This window comes from Thalassophryne amazonica, chromosome 2 (genome assembly GCF_902500255.1).
Source record: "Thalassophryne amazonica chromosome 2, fThaAma1.1, whole genome shotgun sequence".
In the NCBI taxonomy this organism is placed as follows: domain Eukaryota; kingdom Metazoa; phylum Chordata; class Actinopteri; order Batrachoidiformes; family Batrachoididae; genus Thalassophryne; species Thalassophryne amazonica.
The window spans coordinates 1,442,320-1,459,583 of record NC_047104.1 but is presented as its reverse complement, the minus strand read 5'-3'; the positions used below and the strand labels follow the sequence as shown (position 1 = coordinate 1,459,583).

Here is a 17,264-nt window from a genome sequence, read left to right as displayed (position 1 = left end):
ACTGAGATTGTATGTCTTCACTCCCATGAGACTGAGGAAAACGGAAACTTTCTTCTCTTCCTCCACATCATTGGCTTTACAATACAATTGCATTATTTCAGTGTACGCTTCCCGGTCTTCATTAGTACTATCAAACTCATCCACTTTTCCAACGTAAGCCATCTTCAATCAGCTGTTTGCCCTTTTAAGGCCGTTTATACATAGTTTACCGTGAGCTATGCATTGCATTGCTACCCCTGTAGCACCGGCGCTACTTTTTCACTCTCCTTCCCTCCGGTTGACTGCTCATTCCACACACCGACCAGCCCCATTTGCTCGCTGGGGTTGGAGAAAATTCATCACCAATTTGTCGTGTCTGTACAACTACATCTAATTAAAATAATCCAGCTCACTCGGAGGTTTTAGTTCACACGGGCACAGCCACATCTTCTTTACTTTTACTGCGGCAATGCATATGTGTGCATGGCGAACAACCACCAGAGAACACAGCACAGGGGAGCACTTACGCACAAGAAAATAGTTCCACATAAACACTTCAAGTTATTTCCATCTCACCCTGTCCTCTGTATCTTCCTCTCCAACCACCTGCACGTCCTCCCTCAGCACATCCATGAACCTCCTCTTTGGTCTCCCTCTTCTCCTCCTGCCTGGTGGCTCCATCCTCAGCATCCTTCTCCCTATATACCCTGGGTCCCTCCTCTGCACATGTCCAAACCATCTCAATCTCGCCTCTCTGACTTTGTCTCCAAACCGTCCCACCTGAGCTGTCCCTCTGATATGTTCATTCCAAATCTTGTCCATTCTTGTCACTCCCAAAGAGAATCTCAACATCTTCAGCTCTGCCTCCTGTCTTTTTGTTAGTGCCACTGTCTCTAAACCATACAACATAGCTGGTCTCACTACTGTTTTGTAAACTTTCCCCTTCACTCTTGCTGATATTCTTCGGTCACAAATCACTCCTGCCACCTTTCTCCACCCACTCCACCCTGCCTGCACTCTCTTCTTCACCTCTCTACCACACTCTCCATTACTTTGAACAGTTGACCCCAAATATTTAAACTCATCTACTTTCACCACTTCTACTCCTTGTAACTGCACTATTCCACTGGGCTCCCTCTCATTCACACACATGGACTCAGTCTTGCTTCTACTGACTTTCATTCCCCTTCTCTCCAGAGCATATCTCCACCTCTCCAGACTAGACTCAACCTGCTCTCTGCTCTCAGTACAGATCACAATGTCATCTGCAAACATCATAGTCCATGAAGACTTCTGTCTGATGTCATCTGTAAACCTGTCCATCACCACTGCAAACAAGAAAGGACTCAGAGCAGATCCTTGGTGTAATCCCACCTCCACCTTGAATGAGTCTGTCATTCCTACTGTGCATCTCACCGCTGTCACACTATTCTTGTACATGTCCTGCACTACCCTCACATAGTTCTCTCTGCCACTCCAGACTTCCTCATATAATGCCACAGCTCTTCTCTTGGCGCCCTGTCATAAGCTTTCTCTAAACCCACAAACACACAATGTAACTCCTTCTGGCCTTCTCTATACTTCTCCATCAGTATTCTCAGAGAAAACATTGCATCTGTAGTGCTAATAATAATAATAATAACAATAATAATAACTATTATTATTATTGTTATTATTATTATTATAGTATTTAATAATAATTATTATTATTGTTTTATCATCATTATTATTATTATTATTATTATTATTAGTGTAGTAGTAGTAGTATAATTATTAATGTTGCGGTTGTTGTTTTTATTACGCATTAAACGTTACCGTTCACCACCACAGGATGTCGCTGAAGGTGCTACGCTTTCGCCTGTGATTTTTGACCTGGTGTGAACGCCGTACTTGTAGTACAGACATGGCGTTGGACAGTGACAGTGATGAGGATTTTGTGAGTTATGGGACTCCTCTGGAGCCTCTGGAAGAAGGTAGAGCGGGTTGTTTCATTAATTTGTTTGTTGTAAACACTGAGTTTTGTCTGTATGTAACATGGACAGTTTACGTTTGTGATTTCAGATGAAAAGCGCTGTGACGTTTTCTGCTGCAGCGCCGCTAACGGGCTGTTAGCTGTTAGCTAAACACTCGTTCTTTGTGCGCGTCAAAGTCTAACATTTATTTATAGAACACGTTTAAAACTACTACAGTTGAACAAATTCTTCGCCCAGTCAATAAATAAACGAATGGTATCAAACAAGAATGTTTGTTGGATTTGGATTTATTTTGGAAATAAAAGTAAATGAACACACACACAAAAAAAAACATCGCCGAGGATAGTCGGCCCAAATTATTAATCTCTCATTAACTTCTGGATCTGTTTCTAAATGTTTCAAATCTGCAGTGATTAAACCATTACTTAAGAAATCTTGACCCTAGTGTATTGAAAAACTATCGGCCGATATCAAATCTATCATTTTGCTCTAAAATTCTCCCTTTATATAGCACTCCTTGGTCACACATTGCGGCATTTTGGGATTAACTTTCTTTGCTATTGCTATGCTGATGATACTCAGTTATACATGCCGATAACTGCTGGTAATCTCATCCACATAAAATCCTTAGAAGATTGCCTTGCATTAGTGAGAAGCTGGATGTCTAGAAACCTACTTTTAAACGCTGATAAGTTTGAAATGATGGTTCTTGGTCCATCAGCATCAATTTGACCATCCATCCATCCATTTTCTTCCGCTTTATCCGGAGTCGGGTCGCGGGGACAGCAGCTCAAGCAAAGCCGCCCAGACCTCCAGATCCACACACACCTCCCCCAGCTCCTCCGGGGGAACCCCAAGGCGTTCCCAAGCCAGCCGAGAGATGTAGTCCCTCCAGCGTGTCCTGGGTCTTCCCCGGGGCCTCCTCCCAGTGGGACGTGCCCGGAACACCTCTCCAGCGAGGCGTCCAGGGGGCATCCGGAAAAGATGCCTGAGCCACCTCAACTGACTCCTTTCGACGTGGAGGAGCAGCGGCTCGACTCTGAGCTCCTCCAGAGTGACCGAGCTCCTCACCCTATCTCTAAGGGAGCGCCCAGCCACCCTGCGGAGGAAACTCATCTCGGCCGCTTGTACTCGTGATCTCGTTCTTTCGGTCATGAGCCAAATCTCATGACCATAGGTGAGGATCGGAACGTAGATCGATCGGTAAATCGAGAGCTTTGCCCCCGTATTCAGCTCTCTCTTCACCATGACGGTCCGATACAGCGACCGCATCACTGCAGATGCTGCACCGATCTGTCTATCGATCTCACGCGATCTCAATTTGACCAGTTAAAACTTAACCTAGGCTCGTGTGTCATCCATCACACTGACAAAGTGAGGAACCTTGGGGTCATTTTTGATCCTACGTTGTCCTTTGACCTCAACATTAGAATGAATGAATGAATGAATTTATTTGGCGGTGCGCGCGCGCACGGACACACACACACACACACACTTAACAGCAACAAAGAAAAGAAGAAAGAAAAAAAAATTCAGTCATTTTTCAATTTTGTGCAGCCGAAGGGGTGTCAGCTGAAGCAAAAGTTTATAAAGACCCACCCCTTTTATCATTTGCTATATACATATATATTATCAGTTGATTGCAAAATCAGTTGATTTCAAAATATTCTGTCAAATAAATTAGCAACTAATATAATAGTGATACTAATAACAATCATAACTACAGTAATATAACAATAATAACAATAGCAATAATAATACCGAACAATTTACATATGCAATATAGCAGCACAAACTCATCTTACTTCATCAATCAATCAATCAGTCAATTTTTTTATATAGCGCCAAATCACAACAAACAGTTGCCCCAAGGCGCTTTATATTGTAAGGCAAAGCCATACAATAATTATGTAAAACCCCAACGGTCAAAACGACCCCCTGTGAGCAAGCACTTGGCTACAGTGGGAAGGAAAAACTCCCTTTTAACAGGAAGAAACCTCCAGCAGAACCAGGCTCAGGGAGGGGCAGTCTTCTGCTGGGACTGGTTGGGGCTGAGGGAGAGAACCAGAAAAAAGACATGCTGTGGAGGGGAGCAGAGATCGATCACTAATGATTAAATGCAGAGTGGTGCATACAGAGCAAAAAGAGAAAGAAACAGTGCATCATGGGAACCCCCCAGCAGTCTACGTCTATAGCAGCATAACTAAGGGATGATTCAGGGTCACCTGATCCAGCCCTAACTATAAGCTTTAGCAAAAAGGAAAGTTTTAAGCCTAATATTAAAAGTAGAGAGGGTGTCTGTCTCCCTGATCTGAATTGGGAGCTGGTTCCACAGGAGAGGAGCCTGAAAGCTGAAGGCTCTGCCTCCCATTCTACTCTTACAAACCCTAGGAACTACAAGTAAGCCTGCAGTCTGAGAGCGAAGCGCTCTATTGGGGTGATATGGTACTACGAGGTCCCTAAGATAAGATGGGACCTGATTATTCAAAACCTTATAAGTAAGAAGAAGAATTTTAAATTCTATTCTAGAATTAACAGGAAGCCAATGAAGAGAGGCCAATATGGGTGAGATATGCTCTCTCCTTCTAGTCCCCGTCAGTACTCTAGCTGCAGCATTTTGAATTAACTGAAGGCTTTTTAGGGAACTTTTAGGACAACCTGATAATAATGAATTACAATAGTCCAGCCTAGAGGAAATAAATGCATGAATTAGTTTTATCAGACTGATTATGTGTCATCAGACACATAATCTAGAGAACATAATTTCTTTATATTGATATTTAAACTGATTAATATTTGGACATCGCTTGAGTTCCTCTGTCAGGTTATTCCATATTTTAGGGCCACGAATGGAGATACAGAAACCTTTCCTGGTCGTTCGAGCGCCAGCAATTGTAAAATAATACAAGCCCTTTAGATTATATTTTCCCTCTCTCTCAATGAAAAATTCTTCAATTCTAAAGGGCAGTTTCTTATTTTTCACTTTATACATTAATTGAACAGTCTTAAATGCAGTCATATCGTGGCGTTTTAATATTTGAGATTTAATGAACAGTGGGTTGGTGTGGTCTCGATAACCTGCATTATGAATTGTTCTTAATGCTGTTTTTGAAGAATGAATAATGGTTGCAATGTAGTTTTATAATTATTGCCCCAAACTCCAGCACAGTAAGTCAAGTAGTGTGCAACCAATGAACAATACAGAGTATGTAGTGCTCTGCAATCAAGAACATACTTTGCTTTATTTAATACCCGCAATACTTTTACTTTCTTTTGAATATGTTGAATATGAGCTTTCCAACTAATTCTTTCATCAGTAATAACACCTACCAACTTTTTCTCTTTGACCCATTCTATGTTTACCCCTTGAATATTTAACTGAATTTGTATGTCTTTTTTTATAATTTCTAAATAACATTATTTTTGTTTTAGACAAATTTAATGATAATTTGTTAATATCAAACCATCTCTTAACTTTATCATTTCAGTTCCTAACTCAGATAATAACTGTTGTAGATTTTCTCCTGAACAAAACAGGTTTGTGTCATTTGCAAATAGTACTGCTTTAAACACATCCAAAACGTTACATAACTCGTTCATGTATAAAATAAATAATTTTCGTCCCAACATAGAACCCTGGGGAAGCCCACAAATGATGTCTAGATATGAAGAACAGTAGTCCCCGAGTTTAACAAACTTTCTGGTTTTGTAAGTAACTTTTAATCCAGTTCAGAGCCACCCCTCTGATCCCGTACAGTTCCATCTTTTGAAATAATATGTTGTGATCAACATATTATTTCAGCCGCTGCTCCTCCACGTTGAAAGGAGTCAGTTGAGATGGCTCGGGCATCTTTTCCGGATGCCCCCTGCACGCCTCGCTAGAGAGGTGTTCCGGGCACGTCCCATTGGGAGGAGGCCCCGGGGAAGACCCAGGACATGCTGGAGGGACTACATCTCTCGGCTGGCTTGGGAACACCTTGGGGTTCCCCTGGAGGAGCTGGGGGAGGTGTGTGTGTGGATCGGGAGGTCTGGGCGGCTTTGCTTGAGCTGCTGCCCCCGCGACCCGACTCCGGATAAAGCGGAAGAAAATGGATGGATGTTGTGATCAGTTGTGTCAAAAGCCTTTCTTAGGTCAATAAATAAACCTATTACTATTTTCCTTTGGTCCACATGTTTATTGATCTCTTCTACTGCATCAAGCGATGCCACTGCAGTGGATTTTTTCACTCTAAAACCATATTGACAGTCATCAAGCAAGTTGTGTCGTTCTATAAATTTATCCAACCTGCTATTGTAAAGTTTTTCCAATATCTTTGAAAATTGTGACAATAAAGACACGGGCCTGTAATTAATAAAATGATGTTTGTCACCAGATTTGAATAAAGGTATCACTTTTGCCACTTTCATACCATTTGGGACAATTCCAATTTGAAATGATTTATTAAATATATTTGATAATGGTTTTGCGATTTCAGTAATTATTTGCTTTACTAAGGACATATGTATATCATTATGATCAGTTGACTTTTTACTTTTACATGTACTAACTACATTAATAATTTCTCTTTCATCTATTGGGCCAAGAAACATTGAATGTGGATTTCTATCAATTAATTGCTGATTTTCCCATGTGCTGTGTGGAATGTCAGGTGCCAGATCTGGCTTAACATTAGCAAAAAATTTATTGAAACTATTCACTACTTGGTTCATGTTATATTCATCTTTGTTGTTATAAGTAAAGTATGTTGGGTAGTTATTTGATTTGAGTTTATTTGCTATAATACTATCCAGTATTTTCCATGTTTCCTTTATGTTGTTTTTATTATCATTTAGTATTTTTTCAAAATATGATTTTTACACTTCTGCATAATAGTTGTTAATTTATTTTTATAGTTATATTTAATCTCTGCCTCGCTTGATTTACTTTTATTGAATTCTCTGTATAGCATATTTTTCTTCTTACAAGCCTTTTGAAGACCTTTTGTTATCCATTGGTTAGCTTTATCTTTATTATTTTTACTATACTGTATAATTGGACAATTTTTGTTGTATATACTGAGAAATATGTTTTCAAATTCGGAATATGCTAAATTAGCATCTTGCTTTTCATAAATGGGATTCTAATCCTGTAAAAGTAAATCATTTTTTAAGGTAGTGATAGCGTCTTCAGATTGTATTTGCTTACAGTATTGTATTTTGTCAGTACATTTTTTTATTCAAATTTAGATCAGTTACTATAAAACTGGTAAATGGTCACTAATATTGATTAATAAGACACTTAAAGTTTTGGTGTCTATCATTTGTAAGTGTATTATCAATGAGTGTAGCTGAATGTGAAGTTATTCTTGAAGGCCTAGTGATTTTTCAATATAAATTTAAACTGCACACGGTATTAATAAAATCCTCTGTCACTTTATGCTGATACAGGTTTAATAGATCAATATTTATATCTCCACAGACAAATACTCATTTATTACACATCTGTGAAAAACTTCTCTGTCCAATTTTAGAGCCAGAGCTCTATATATGCAGCTAATAATGATATTTTTACCTTTTTCCATACATATTTTGATTGTGATGGATTCCAGAAGATTTTCCACAGCCATTGTCATTTGATCTTTAATTTTGTAGTTGACATACTTTTGTCAACATACAAAGCCACTCCACCCCCTCTATTTTGTCTGTTCAGATGATTGAATTCATAACCCTCCAATTTGTAGTTTATATCATCACCCTCTGCAAGCAAAGTTTCCGTTATGGCAATTACACTAAATGGTTGACAAAATTGTTTTAAATAATCTTTGATACTCCCTAAATTTTTGTACAGACTCCTACTGTTAGAGTAGAGTACTTTTATTAATCCAGAAGGAAATTAAGGTGTCTGTCAGCTTACATAAATACACAAACATACACAAAGACCTAATACACTATAACCTATATACCTATATCACTGTAACCTTCTGTGTGGTGTTAAAGAGCTGGATGGCCCTGGGGACAAAAGACTTCCATAGTCTGTCTGTCCGGCAGGGGATGGCACAGAGTCTGTAGCTGAACAGGCTCCTCTGGTTGGCCAGAAACTGGTGCAGGGGGTGTCTGTCATTTTCAAGTATGGACTCCAGTCTGCTCAGGGTCCTCTTCTTAGCTGTTGTAGTGAGAGCCTCCAGTTCCATGCCCACCACAGACCCAGCCTTCCTCACCAGCCTGTCTAGGCGTCCAGCGTCCCTCTTCCTAATGCTACCACCCCAGCAGGCAGTAGCATAGGACAGGACACTAGCCATGACAGACTGTTAGAACATCAGCAGGAGTCTGCTGCAGACATTGAAGGATCTCAGCTTCCTGAGGAAGTAGAGCCTGCTCTGTCCTTTCCTGTAGAGTGCTTCTGAATTAGCAGCCCAGTCCAGTTTATTGTCCAGGTGTACCCCTAGGTTCTTGTAGGTGCAGACTGTCTCCACTGTCTCCCCCTCGATAGAGACAGGCACCAGTGGTGGGGTGGTCCTCCTGTAGTCAACCACCAACTCCTTGGTTTTGGTGACATTCAGCTGCAACTGGTTGTTCCGGCACCATCTGACGAAGTTCTCCACCAGTCCCTTGTACTCTCCTTCCTGACCATCCTCGATGCACCCCACGATAGCAGTGTCATCAGAGAACTTTTTCATGTGGCAGGTCTTCGTGTTGTAACTAAAGTCGGAGGTATACAAGGTGAACCACACTGGGGAGAGCACCGTTCCTTGTGGCACTCCTGTGCTGCTGACCACAGTCTGAGAAGTATGGTCACCCAGCCTAACGAACTGGGGTCTTCCAGTGAGGTAGGCAGTTATCCAGGTCACCAATCCCGTTTCTACTCCCATCTGCAGCAGTTTGTCACTCAGCAGGAGTGGCTGAATGGTGTTGAAGGCACTAGAGAAATCAAAAATCATGATTCTCACAGCATTGCCTCCCTTGTCCAGGTGAGAATGCACCCTGTGTATCAAATATAGGATAGCATCCTCAACTCCCACTCTCTCCTGGTAGGCAAACTGCATGGGGTCCAGTGCATGGCGAACCTGGGGCTTCAGTATGTTAAACAATAGCACCCGTTCAAATGTCTTCATTATGTGAGAGGTGAGAGCAACCGGTCTGTAATCGTTCAGTTCTTTGGGGTGTGGCTTTTTTGGAACGGGTATGAGACATGATGTCTTCCACTGTATAGTCACTTTACCCTCCTGTAGGCTTCTGTTGAAAGTTAAAGTGGGTTATTGATAATTTCCCATCACCTTTAATGCAGTCACCTGTTCCTCTGTGGTTTCCTAGTGTCCACCATCATCAGACGTAACTCCTGTGACAGCTTGTGAAAAGTTCCTTGGTTTAATTTTTAGTCCAGAGATGATGACATCATTCAAGCGTGAATACTGCTCCAAGTCAGACACCCGATTTTCCAGATATGAAATGTTTTGTTCTCTAACCCTAACATTTCCTGTATATTCCTTTTGTGAACTGTTTTGTAATTTGTGTCTGTATCATGGCCCAAGCAGAGGGTCGCCCCTTTGAGTCTGGTCTGCTTGAGGTTTCTTCCTCAAATCATCAGAGGGAGTTTTTTCTTACCACTGTTGCTCTGGGGGTTAGTAAGGTTTGACCTTACTGTGTGAAGCACCTTGAGACAACTTTGTTGTGATTTGGGGCTATATAAATGAAAATAAATTGAAATTGTTAGGACAACAAAATATAAAACTTATTTCCGTCGCAGTCCTACACACACACGCGTGTGTGTGTATATGTATGTGTGCATAATTTTACTGCTAAAATGAAAAAGGGATATATATATATATATATATATATATATATATATATATATATATATATATACAGGAACATAAATGTCTCTTGGATGAAGGTCCTGTTGGTCTTGTATCTTCATATCTGTGTTTTTGTCACAATCAGAGAACATCAAGGTCAACTTTATTGTCCCATTAGGGAAATTTATCTTAGGTGTTGCGCTACATTATCGCTTCACAGTGCAGAGAACAATTTAAAAAGGACACAAATCACATAAAACACGAGAATTAAAATCTAGACTAAAATCAGGAAATACATTACAATGACAACACAGAAACATTCAACTATTTAAAGTGCTGAGAAAAGTAAGACATGGAGATCTGGTCTGTTTGAGTCAAGGGTTTGCACCACTTCTTTATGTGCAGGCTTGTTCAAAGCTTTACCTAATTAAATAAAAATAAAATCCTTTAAAGGTACAACACTCTGTGTAAACAGCGTTACACCTCCTGACATACAGACGGCTCACAGGGGCGATGGCTAAGCGGTTAAGTGCACGTGTTTCCGGTGTGAAACGTTCCTGGTTCAGCCCCACACCTGCCTGTTCTCCCATGTAATTATATGGAGTTGCATCAGGAAGTAGAACCTCTGCCAAATCAGCAAGCAGATCCAAGTGAAAACAAGGGAGTAGCCAAAAAGTCTTATACAGCGGTACTCTACAGTTTTCCTTATGTCTGTTTTTTTTTTAAGAATATTTTTTAACATCTGGATGAAACCAAACAAATACAGTTTGAAGCAGCTGAAGCCATGTTAGCATTGCTCGTACCTAGGGTTGGTCAGTATGGCCTCACAACATTGAGGCTTTCAATAACCTGCTTTAATCCATGGTAACTTCCAGCAGTATTAGAAGTTACCCACATTTATCTTCTGTCTCTACTGCAGTGATATTTTCCTCCATTCTCCACTGAGCGAGAACTCAGTTGGCTTCATGTACAGAAGCAGCAGCTGACTAGAGTTGCACATTTTAGTCCAAAATACTCATTCATCACTTAACTGCTCCTTTATTCTTGATGTAACATCAAGATGAGACACTAATGAACATTTTGGTTTTACCTTCGTAAGCATATACAAAAAGCTGACCAGAACTTTCAGCTGGTTCTTCTAAAATATGATGAAAATATCAATGCTGGACTGGTTAGCTCATTCAGGAGGAGAAGTGAAGTTGACTGTGGTCATGTACTCTCCACCAAGTGCACCATTAGTTCCCCAAAGGGACAAGAACCTGACTACAGCAGTTCTTTTGACCCTGAGATAAACTGACAGTCTGATTTTATATTTTAAATCCTTTTTTTCAATTCCCCCATTTTTGATCAGTGTCAGCATAGTGGATCTCCTTCTGAATGCAGTTCCAGAACAATGTGGAAAATAGAGCACTGGCGGCCTTTTACTGGGTGGGAACCTTCTTGTTGTGAAGAAAGTGCACAAATCACTTGTGTCACCCCCCTGGCCAGTTTATGAACCACACAAATAACCAGCTTATTGTAAAATTTGTTGACAGTTTAATTAATAGTGACATTGCTAGTTTCTCCATTTTTGTGTATGTATGTGTGTGTGTGTGTGTGTGTCTGTGTGTGTGTGTGGGGTCCACGTGATCCATCCACACTACAGATGAGCCGTTGAAGAAGCCCCTCCCGTTGCACGAGCAGACAGTGAAGGATGAGAAGGGACGATACCAGCGGTTCCATGGAGCGTTCACTGGAGGGTTTTCAGCCGGATACTTCAACACTGTCGGCTCAAAGGAAGGTCGGAACTCTCAGATCATGTGACCTTACTGCACATTCAGTTCATGTCCACAACCTGGATCAAATGGAATTTTTCTAGAGCAGCCATTCTCAAAAGTAAGAATGCCCATTCTGAAATCTGAAAGCCTTCCGTGGCCCACCGACAACGTTTAATCACACATTTGAACAATATGTGAGCCTAAGATGGAAGTATTCCCATATACAATATGCTAAACTTTAGAATGGGATGATCTGCTGTGGCGCTGTGACCTGTAATAGCTCACCTACAGTACCTTCACGGCCCACCAGGGGGCTGCGGCCCACACTATCGGAACAGCTGTTCTCGAAAATTAACATCTTTAAAGCCCTCCGTAAAGCTAGGACATCTTACTACTCATCACTAATTGAAGAAAATAAGAACAACCCCAGGTTTCTTTTCAGCACTGTAGCCAGGCTGACAAAGAGTCAGAGCTCTATTGAGCCGAGTATTCCTTTAACTTTAACTAGTAATGACTTCATGACTTTCTTTGCTAATAAAATTCTAACTATTAGAGAAAAAAATACTCATAACCATCCCAAAGACGTATCATTATCTTTGGCTGCTTTCAGTGATGCCGGTATTTGGTTAGACTCTTTCTCTCCGATTGTTCTGTCTGAGTTATTTTCATTAGTTACTTCATCCAAACCATCAACATGTCTATTAGACCCCATTCCTACCAGGCTGCTCAAGGAAGCCCTACCATTAATTAATGCTTCGATCTTAAATATGATCAATCTATCTTTATTAGTTGGCTATGTACCACAGGCTTTTAAGGTGGCAGTAATTAAACCATTACTTAAAAAGCCATCACTTGACCCAGCTATCTTAGCTAATTATAGGCCAAACTCCAACCTTCCTTTTCTCTCAAAAATTCTTGAAAGGGTAGTTGTAAAACAGCTAACTGATCATCTGCAGAGGAATGGTCTGTTTGAAGAATTTCAGTCAGGTTTTAGAATCCATCATAGTACAGAAACAGCATTAGTGAAGGTTACAAATGATCTTCTTATGGCCTCAGACAGTGGACTCATCTCTGTGCTTGTTCTGTTAGACCTCAGTGCTGCTTTTGATACTGTTGACTATAAAATTTTATTAGAGATTAGAGCATGCCATAGGTATTAAAGGCACTGCGCTGCGGTGGTTTGAATCATATTTATCTAATAGATTACAATTTGTTCATGTAAATGGGGAATCTTCTTCACAGACAGGTTAATTATGGAGTTCCACAAGGTTCTGTGCTAGGACCAATTTTATTCACTTTATACATGTTTCCCTTAGGCAGTATTATTAGACAGCATTGCTTAAATTTTCATTGTTACACAGATGATACCCAGCTTTATCTATCCATGAAGCCAGAGGACACACACCAATTAGCTAAACTGCAGGATTGTCTTACAGACATAAAGACATGGATGACCTCTAATTTCCTGCTTTTAAACTCAGATAAAACTGAAGTTATTGTACTTGGCCCCACAAATCTTAGAAACATGGTGTCTAACCAGATCCTTACTGTGGATGGCATTACCCTGACCTCTAGTAATACTGTGAGAAATCTTGGAGTCATTTTTGATCAGGATATGTCATTCAATGCGCATATTAAACAAATATGTAGGACTGCTTTTTTGCATTTGCACAATATCTCTAAAATTAGAAAGGTCTTGTCTCAGAGTGATGCTGAAAAACTAATTCATGCATTTATTTCCTCTAGGCTGGACTATTGTAATTCATTATTATCAGGTTGTCCTAAAAGTTCCCTGAAAAGCCTTCAGTTAATTCAAAATGCTGCAGCTAGAGTACTGACGGGGACTAGAAGGAGAGAGCATATCTCACCCGCATTGGCCTCTCTTCATTGGCTTCCTGTTAATTCTAGAATAGAATTTAAAATTCTTCTTCTTACTTATAAGGTTTTGAATAATCAGGTCCCATCTTATCTTAGGGACCTCATAGTACCATATCACCCCAATAGAGCGCTTCGCTCTCAGACTGCAGGCTTACTTGTAGTTCCTAGGGTTTGTAAGAGTAGAATGGGAGGCAGAGCCTTCAGCTTTCAGGCTCCTCTCCTGTGGAACCAGCTCCCAATTCAGATCAGGGAGACAGACACCCTCTCTACTTTTAAGATTAGGCTTAAAACTTTCCTTTTTGCTAAAGCTTATAGTTAGGGCTGGATCAGGTGACCCTGAACCATCCCTTAGTTATGCTGCTATAGACTTAGACTGCTGGGGGGGTTCCCATGATGCACTGAGTGTTTCTTTCTCTTTTTGCTCTGTATGCACCACTCTGCATTTAATGATTAGTGATTGATCTCTGCTCCCCTCCACAGCATGTCTTTTTCCTGGTTCTCTCCCTCAGCCCCAACCAGTCCCAGCAGAAGACTGCCCCTCCCTGAGCCTGGTTCTGCTGGAGGTTTCTTCCTGTTAAAAGGGAGTTTTTCCTTCCCTCTGTCGCCAAGTGCTTGCTCACAGGGGTTCGTTTTGACCGTTGGGGTTTTTCTGTAATTATTGTATGGCTTTTGCCTTACAATATAAAGCGCCTTGGGGCGACTGTTTGTTGTGATTTGGCGCTATATAAATAAAATTGATTTGATTTGTAATTTTTCAAGATCTCTTTGTTTGTTTGTTGTTTTGTTTTTTTTACTCATTGTCCTGTGGGCTTGCATTGCTGCCATCTTCAGGATGGGCTCCCTCAGGTTTTGTGTCGTCACGACAACAGAAGGCCGAGAAACTCAGCGCCAGGCCTGAAGATTTCATGGATGAAGAGGTACAGCCATGCAGCAGAAAAATCTAAAACCATCTCAGAGAAAAATATCAGTAAAGTTTAAGTCCTGTGAAATGTGAGAGAAGAGCTGAAGCTGTTTTTTATGTTTGTCACCTGTCAGGACTTCAGCGAGCACGGCATCGCTCCCAGACAGATCACCACCAGCCATGAGTTCTCATCGAGCCGCAGAGACGATGCCCAAGAGAAGGCAAAGGCGGTCAGTGCTCAGACAGCCTTAATCCCAGGAGACACTCTGCTGGAGGAGCTCATTTCACCTGCCAAGTAACTCATCATTTTGTCTGTCATCGATTATTCAGGAAATAATGTTCAAACTGCAGATAAAGTGGTTCAGAAGAACTCTTTGAGATGAAGTTATTTGACTTACTGCATCTAGTTTTCTTAGTAAGGACACAGACCGGTTTAAGGGATTCAAAAATAGTTTAAACCAGAGAAGAACAGACTGATGTCCAATATAAACTGACCTTCAACAATAAAATAGTTTTAATTAGTTTTATACCATTCAGTTTTATGCCATGTTCTTTAACTCTTCCTGGGGGATCCCAAGGAGTTCCCAAGCCAGCTGGGAAATGTAACCTCTCCAGCCTGTCCTGGGTCTTCTCTGTGGCCTCTTCCTGACTGGTCATGCCTGGAAGACCTGTCTCGGGAGACCACCAGGGGGCATCCTCAACACATACCCGTACCATTTCAAGTGGGTCCTTCTGGTGTGAAGAAGCAGTAACGAACAGATGAATGAACACAAGATTACAAGACAAGCTAACTGCAGTTATGTGCTCGACCCAGAAAATGACACAAAAAGACATGAAAGGAGGAAAACACGAAGACAATAAAGTAAGCCCCAAACAGCTAGTGGTAGCCAAAGCTACACCATTAAAAAGCACTGGGGATGCTAATGCGGAGCCAGAGATGCTAACGGAGCTTCGTAAGCTCCGATGAGAAAATACAGAATGATGATGACACAGGATTTAAAAAAAAAAAGAAATTTCACTCTTTTAACCATGCATTTGACGGTATTTTTGGTAGTTTGGGGGTGGAATTTTAACTGTGTACTGAATCAGAAGTTAGACAAACAACCTTTGAGCAGGGACAAATATTGAGGAAAACAAAAGTTTTGTGTGATATGGTAGAAGAGTTGGGTTTATGGCCCTGTCACACCTTGGCGATTTAGCCAGCACGTGCTGACCGTATTAAAAATGCTGGCATACATCTAATAAGTTATGGGTAGGTTTTGTGTAAGTTAAGAGCATGTTGAAGTATGTTGCAGCACATTTAAGCACGCTGTAAATGTCTGTCATAATATACCGAGCACCTTGAATAATTTTGGGTATGCTTAAAATTTTCAGTGTATAACATATACGTCCTGCACATTGATACTGTCCATTGACTGGCTGAAAGCTGCGTCATGTGAACAGACCTTTTCAAATATTAAAGTGGATATGACACTTAAAGACAACATAGTCTTATTATATGTAACAAAGGTTATATAATTCGGTCAACCTAAACGTTTTATGAAAGTGTACGCTGTTCTCCCGTTATATATAACATTTGAACGTCCCGCCACTGAAAAATGTGCACGCCCCATGATCAGCTTTCCGCTGAGCACCAAGCCTAAAATACGTCACTATGTGTAGACCATACCGGCTTGTGCGCCTGGCGGCCGTTGTTTACACTTTGTTTAGCGGCGGAAACTTTGATTAAATACAGCTCTCAGGGACTTGTTTGTCTGACCAGTGTGTCACAGCATATTGCACAAACACAAGGGCAAAAGGTTTTAGCCTTTTCAATTCCAGGCTGATTGATCGAAAGCCGCGGTGTTGTGTGATGCACGAAATGTCAGGCTGCCGCTCCCTCCGCTCGCACACACACATTTGCTCCCGACAGCAGACACTTTCCTCTACCGTCTCCATGTTCTCACCGCTCACAGGAACACATAAAATGTCAACCCCAAATAATATGTTCACAATAATCTTGAAATGGTCGTGGAACTTACGTAGTCAACATGGTGTCGGCACGTAAACACAGCGCCGGCACGTTCACTGTTGTTTTCGGCGGTCTTTTTCGAAACTTTCGCCATTTATTTCCTATTCTTTCATGAAAATAACGTAACTAAACACGGATGAATGCAATGCCAGGCACTCAAACAGCAAAAACCCGAAGGTAATGACGGTGGTCCGCAAGTAATAGCTACACTATCACAGCTCCGGAACAATAACAAAGGCAGTAAACAGACGCTCGAATTGAAAATGCTATACAGTAATTAGAGTGCTATAAACAGCAGCAACAAAAATCAAAGCCACCCTTACCATTCCATATTCTGCAGCCTTTCAGAATCCATCGGAATTGGCACGTCTCTTGCCTCTGCTTCGGCTCCGCCATAAACACCATCGGCATTATTGTCACTGCCAGAATGCTCCTGGTTTGAATGTTCGTCCGAAAAATACGGCTCCAATCTGTAGGGTCTAATCACTGCTGTGACAATCTCAGGATCCGAGTCAAAAATAATCCACACTTGAAGAGTCAGAAAAGTTCTTAATCTCGTCACTGTCCATGCTGAGGTCCATCTGTTCCTGTTGTCAATCGGACAGACAAAGACGGGACTCTCCATTCTGTGACATCACGGCATCACGTGACCACTGAAGGAGCGCTGCAGGTGTGCTTTCCAATAAACACACTTTTGAGAAGCTGTACAAACTTTATTTTTCAGTGATAATGAATAAAAACACTGTCAACTTACTATACTGTATGTATATTTTGCTATTTATATCAGTTTTTCCCTAATTTTTGAAGTGTCATCTCCACTTTAAAGCCATTCACACACGGAGTAAATATAAAGTCTTAATCTGACCTGTTCATTCCAGTTGGATTCATCATCGCAGCCTGAGGAAAATTTATCCAGGTAATGTGTACTGATTTTAGAAAATGACGTTTGAAAATACTCTAGTTTGTTGTTGTGGCTGAAACATAGTGTTTTAA

The 17,264-nt window shown here is 41.0% G+C and overlaps 1 protein-coding gene across 2 annotated transcripts in view; it reads left to right on the top strand.

Moving 5' to 3' along the window:
* Positions 1–1,854: 1,854 nt before the first annotated feature.
* The window catches only part of gpatch1 (G patch domain containing 1), a 77,633-nt gene continuing 62,223 nt past the window's right edge, over positions 1,855–17,264 (top strand). For both annotated transcript variants that reach the window (XR_004563993.1, XM_034182928.1), the window contains exons 1-4: positions 1,855–1,952; positions 11,370–11,504; positions 14,191–14,276; positions 14,395–14,555. Coding sequence is in view for 1 of the 2 variants with exons in the window: in XM_034182928.1 (XP_034038819.1) it covers positions 1,883–1,952; positions 11,370–11,504; positions 14,191–14,276; positions 14,395–14,555 (452 nt within the window). In the remaining variant the exon portion in view is untranslated. The remainder of the gene's footprint in view (positions 1,953–11,369; positions 11,505–14,190; positions 14,277–14,394; positions 14,556–17,264) is intronic.